A 6,000-nucleotide genomic window follows, 5' to 3' on the forward strand; every position below is an offset into this window, starting at 1 on the left:
TACACCTTAATTTCTTTATTTACTTTTAAATATGTTTTTATTGATTTTTAGAGAGAGAAGTGAGAGGGATAGAGAGATAGAAACATCGATGAGAGAGAAACATCCATCAGCTGTCCCCTGCACATCCCCTACTGGGGATGGAGCCAGCAACCTGGACATGTGCCCTTACTGGGAATCGAGCTGGTGACCTCTTGGTTCATGGGTTGACGCTCAACCACTGAGCCACACCAGCCAGGCTGCACCTTACTTTTTTGCAAATTACATAACTTCTCTGAGCCTCAGTTTCCTTGTTTTTAAAATCAGGAAAATACCACCTCCTCTGCAAGGTTACTATGATGATTAGGGAGATAACATAAATATTTAACATAGTTCCTGGTACATGTTGAAAATTCAGCACATAATGGCCATTATTTTAATTGTATAAATGAAAAACAAAAAGACTTAGAAATAAAATAATTAGCTGAAGGTCATATTTAAGTAGCAGAGTTCGAATTAAAAATCAGATGTTTGCCCTAACCGGTTTGGCTCAGAGGATAAAGCGTCGGCCTGCGGACTCAAGGGTCCCAGGTTCGATTCCGATCAAGGGCATGTACCTTGGTTGCGGGCACATACCCAGCAGGGAGTGTGCAGGAGGCAGCTGATCGATATTTCTAACTCTCTATCCCTCTTCCTTCCTCTCTGTAAAAAATCAATAAAATATATATTTTTAAAAATCAGATGTTTGATTCAATATCCTATCCTTTTCATTTTATTATGCCTCCTTAACCACAAAACTAAAACTAATTGAGTGGCAGAATCATGACCAGAATTCAGGTCTGCTGACATGGAGACATAAAAGCATTTGCAAGTAGAAAATTATTAAATTTAAGGATTATCAATGAGTATGGGTCAAAGGCTAGTCAAGGACATGACAAATAGAATTAACAGAGGTACTGAGAGAAAAGGCTCCCAAAGCAGATCTGTGACAAGCCAAAGTTGTGAGATAAAGTCAGGATGCCTTCACACTACTCCATTCCTAGAAGCTTCTAAGAGTAGGCATCTCGTAGCCTGGCCCTCAGACCCTCTTCTCCAATCACCCTAAAAGACAGGCCTTTGTGCCTATATTCTCTTAAATCTTCCTAGTTTTCAATAGTGGGCTTTCAAATAAGCATTGTAAAAAGGAACTTAGGAAATAAATACACATTGTTAAAAAAAATAAAGTCACTTTAAATTCTTGTTTTATCATCTACCTAAAAAGTCAAATACAAATGGTGGTTTCAGTATCTGAATCTAAATATCCTGAGTCAAAATCCAGTCTTCTACATCTTTGTTTCTTACTGTATTTTGTGATTTATTCCATAAACTTTGATATATTTAGGGTGTATTATTTCTGATACTTTAGAGAAAATAATATTCATTCTATGGCTAAAATCATTCAAAATTTTTCAGTATCCAGTAGATAAAGGTATAACCTCAATATATAGTTAACAATAAAACAATTTATTTTTAAATTTCAAGAAATAAAAGAAATTTACCTCTAATACATCAGAAGTGATAAGTTTCATTACACGATCATTTGGTTCCTTAAATTCTTCCGTAACTTGAGTTCGATGAACTTTTTTCTTCATTCTAAATGACAGCTATTTGATAATGAATGTCTTTTAAAGTATATTTTTAAGTATGGAAATAAGTTAGACAGCAGCAAAAGTTGTCTATCAGTAAACATGGATGAAACAAAAGCAGCACTAAGTACATATTTATTAAATAATCCATTTTTTAAAGACTGTTAGACTTTTGAGATAATCCTTAAGATGCCATGCCAAGTACTTACAGATTCAGATATTCAAAGACGTTCCATATTTGCCAGATGATGACAGAGCCAGAACTAGAACCTAGTGCTCTTCTAATCTAGTTTCTCAATTGTCATAAGATCAAAGAAATATATTTTATTAGTGGAAGTTTCAACTTTTCACCAACTAACATTAAAATTCTTTGGTCCTCTTTCAGCCTTATCCTCTCTGATGTTCGAATAAAGAATGAACAAATGCAGATACTGAATTTAATGTCCTCTCCTAACAATCTGCCTAACAGATGGCATTCGGAAATACACAGCATTTAAAAGCAGAGCCTGGATTTTGATTGCAACAAAAAGTAACAGAAAGCACTTTCTCCTATTTTAGGAAGCCTTTCTACAAGTATTGGAAACTATATAATAATCTTTCCACGTTATGGAGACTGAGGTACTTTATGGACAATGAAGTATAATTTCTCATTTTGAAGAAACAATTTATTTTAGGTAACATACCAATTTGGGCATTGCTGTAAAATGAAATGCTTTGTCTAGTCGTAGCTTCCTAAAAATATAGGCTACATCAAAATGTTCCGAATTTATCAAATCTTGTTGAAATTTTAAAATTTCATCCCAGTCTCTCAGGGCAACTCTAATCTGCAAACAAGAGAAGCAAAAAAAGCAGTTACTAAATGTAAATCTTCTTTCACAGATGTTTTATATTTTGAAACACTGGCATTTCTGTATACATCAAGTTTGTTGTAAAAATATTGTACCCGTTTAGTGTTTCTGCTAGTGGAAAACAACTCATCAAGTATTACCTTTTGTTTTGGTTGACACAGTTGGGTGTTATATAATCCATACAACAGATACAAAGCACCAACTCTGATCTGGAAGGCGTATGGAGGTAAAAAATATTGCCAAGCCAAAGCTAAAGCTTCTTTTGTAAATGTGTTCTTTTCTAAATTTCTCATCTTGCCACTAGAAAACAAAGAGAAAATATGTTATGACCTTAAGTAAATAAGTAATGAACAAAAATTACAAGAGGTATATTCTAGCAGCTGCTAGAAATTGGGTGGGCGTTCCACATCTAATCCCTTCCTGATTCAAGCACAAAGACCTAATCTTTGGTTGTATTTCCTCCACTGAGGCACAGGCGTACTCTAGGTAAACATGATGCAGCTTCATAAAGCATCAATTTGACTTGCTGAATTAGGGAGCAAAGGGGGTGGGGGACGCATATTATTCCTGGTTAAGAATTTATATATCAAAATAAGCATGATTATGTTACAGAATAAAATACACAAGCTACATGTATTTTAGTATATAATAGATATTTTTCCCCAGTACACTCAGGGATTCACACTAAACCTCCTTTGTCCTTGGGACACCTAGATAAAAAAACGTTAGAGACCACAAATCCATTCCACCCCCTCCTTTCAGTTCTTCAGGGCGAAGCTCACCAAAGTAAACAAGGAACAGGAGCAGGAGAGGAAAGTAGATTCCACTTTACTTCCAAAGCCTGGGCTCTTCAAATAATAAATACAACACAAGAATGCGAAATACCTACTTTAAGTGCAGGCAACCAAAGCAACTTCTAAAGAAAATCCCCTACTCCTCAAGTGGTCTCTATTTTTCCCCTCATTTTAGTTTTTTTTCTCATTAGCTAAAAAATGAGGTAACCCCAGCAAAATGTTCCTGAACTACCACATTTCCCAAGAGGGGTTACAGTAAAAGATCATGGGTTTTGCAAACAGGCAAACATATAGGTTTCCATATCTGCTCTATCATCTACTTACTAGGTGTGTGATCAGGGAGAATTACTTTACCTCCTTAAACCTCATTTTCCTCATCTATAAAACATCCATTATACCAGCTTTTCACAGTTGTTCTATGGATTAAATACATTAAGCTATAAATGCATTACATGTAGTAGCTATTAAAAAAGTTTCTCTCCTATCATTAATTGTACAACAAGCAGCTCTCCACCCTCCATCTCCTGAATTCATTCATTCAATTACATAGCCTTTTCAGTATTATATGTATTATGCTAAAGGATACCAGACGCATCCAGTTACTGTCCTCACAGAGCTCTGTGTAATGGAGGGAAATTTTAAAAAAATAATAGCAATAATGAGGGCCACTTAACATATATTAATTAGCTCATTTAATCCTCAGAACTACACTATGAGGTATTACCGTTGTCCCTCTTTTACAGGTAAGGAAGCTCAGGCCAGTAACTTACCAAAAGTCACAGTAGGTGGACTCTGATTCAAATCAGGCAGGTGGGCTCCATAATCTGGGCTCTTAAACACTAATACTGTCATTTTAACGACACACTTATAATAAAATGTAGTTGAGAGATAAAATAAGCAGAATGCTACAGGAAAAAAAGAGCAGTACCCCTTACTTAGCCTAGAAGGGCGAAGGAAGGCTTCCCTGAGGAACTGTCATTTGAACTTAAATCTGAGGGAGGAATCCAGCGGCCAGGCAAAGGGCGTTGGGGAAAGCTCCAGGCTGAGCAAACGCCGAGAGGGTGCGGGGAGGGGGTTGGTCGAGGAAGCTGCAGAGAAGGGCAGAGGCCAATCACAGAGGGTCCAGCCAACCAGGTTAGGGAATTTGAGCTGTACCCCAAGGCCATAGCAACCACGGGAGGGTAGTAAGCCAGGGAGTGCCCTGATCAAATGTGCACGTTAGAAAGAGAACTCAGGTTGTTACAGGTAAAATGAATCCAATCGTGGTTTTTGTCTTTGCTTAGGTGCTTCTTTTGTTTTGAAATATGGGGGCTCTAGAAGAACCAGACTGGAGAAGGGCAAGCGATGGGGACCTCGGCCAGGCTGGGGCAGGGGAGAGGAGAGGAGCGTTTAGTTCGGGAAGAGGATGCAACCGAAGCCAATGAAATCGCCCAAGGAAAGCGCGCCACCGGAGCACCGAAGGAGACCCGGGAGAAGCGGAGGTGGGTTTCAGAGGCTGCCGCTTCTCCAAGCCCTTCTCTTCTCAGGGGCGGCGGCGGGAGGCGGGAGGGAGGCGGAGAGAGGTCTGCAACTACCTACGCCGCCTCAGAGCGGGCGTGGGGGAGAGGCGGGTAGCGGACGAGGAACACCCACCAGAAGATGGTCCCAAACTTCATGCTCCTCCAGAGCTCCGAGAAGTCCTCGAAGCGCACGCTGTCCGTGTCCTGGAAGCGGCTGAGCAGCTCCTCGTAGTCGGCCTGCAGGCCCGGAGGGGCCCCCATGCCTGCAAACCCTGCGCACCCCGCGAGCGGTCCAGCCCGCGGCGGTCGCCGAGGAAACCCAGCCCGGACACCCCGCCTCCTACGACGTGACACCCGCACGCGCTCCGCGACGTCATATCCGGCTCCTTTTGCTCCACCTCCAGCCGGACCAAGCGCAGGTCCCCGATGCTTACTGCGCGTGCGCGGGCGTGTAGCGTTCAACTCTCCGTTAACACGGGATTAAGATCGGTCCTTTTCATTTCTTTGAAGATGTGTACATCTCAAGTGTCTTGTGATCCCAAGAAGAAATTAGGTCTACATTAGGCTAACTCAGTGGTCGGCAAACTCATTAATCAACAGAGCGGCAAACAGCGGCTCGCGAGCCGCAGTTTGCTGACCACTGGGCTAGCTTATGAAAATTGGCTTTACCCCTACTATCACTCTCCCTTAAAGCGGCAGAGGGACAAAAGTCAACTTTTATAGCTAGGGAAGAACAGTTCAGAGCCTCAGCCCACCCGCTCGTGGCCAGAGGATCTAAAGAGGGTTTACTAGGAAAATGAACTGGACTCGTGCTCTTACCGTCTATAACCACACAACAGGGAGCTGTGTGGCTCCCTCCTTGGAGCCCTAGCAGTCTTCTGCAAGCACTCGTGAGAAATTGTTTTGTAAATATCTCCCCACCACCCACCCACCCCTGTGCTGCATCTAGCACAGTGCTTAACAAAAAAAAATTACAGTATAGATACTTACTGATTATGTGGCTAAATTGGCTTAGCCCTAGAGCTAGATATGGAGTAATATTTTGTACTTTTCACCATTTCTCTGATTGCAGGGCATGCTGTTTTTATTCTTTAGGACAATCTTATCCTAATATATATAAAGAGCTAGGTGGCATCACGACCCAACGGGTGACTGGTCACCATGAAGTACATGGAGCACCTCTCAGTCCCCCCTCTCCTCCAGCCCCCAAGCCGCTCACCATGAGGGGGGCTGGAGGCGGGGCAGGACTGGGGACTGT

General features: G+C 41.5%; 1 protein-coding gene across 2 annotated transcripts in view; it reads right to left on the reverse strand.

Moving 5' to 3' along the window:
• Nucleotides 1-5,061, reverse strand: part of SNAPC1 (small nuclear RNA activating complex polypeptide 1) — a 30,224-nt gene extending 25,163 nt beyond the window's left edge. For both annotated transcript variants that reach the window (XM_054716007.1, XM_008138971.3), the window contains exons 1-4: nt 4,876-5,061; nt 2,590-2,749; nt 2,285-2,425; nt 1,515-1,619 (exon numbers count right to left, since the gene is read on the reverse strand). In XM_054716007.1, the coding sequence (XP_054571982.1) occupies nt 1,515-1,619; nt 2,285-2,425; nt 2,590-2,749; nt 4,876-5,003 (534 nt within the window). In that variant the 5' untranslated portion in view covers nt 5,004-5,061. The remainder of the gene's footprint in view (nt 1-1,514; nt 1,620-2,284; nt 2,426-2,589; nt 2,750-4,875) is intronic.
• Between the last annotated feature and the right edge of the window lie 939 nt (nt 5,062-6,000).

This window comes from Eptesicus fuscus, chromosome 5 (assembly GCF_027574615.1).
Source record: "Eptesicus fuscus isolate TK198812 chromosome 5, DD_ASM_mEF_20220401, whole genome shotgun sequence".
Classification (NCBI taxonomy): Eukaryota; Metazoa; Chordata; class Mammalia; order Chiroptera; family Vespertilionidae; genus Eptesicus; species Eptesicus fuscus.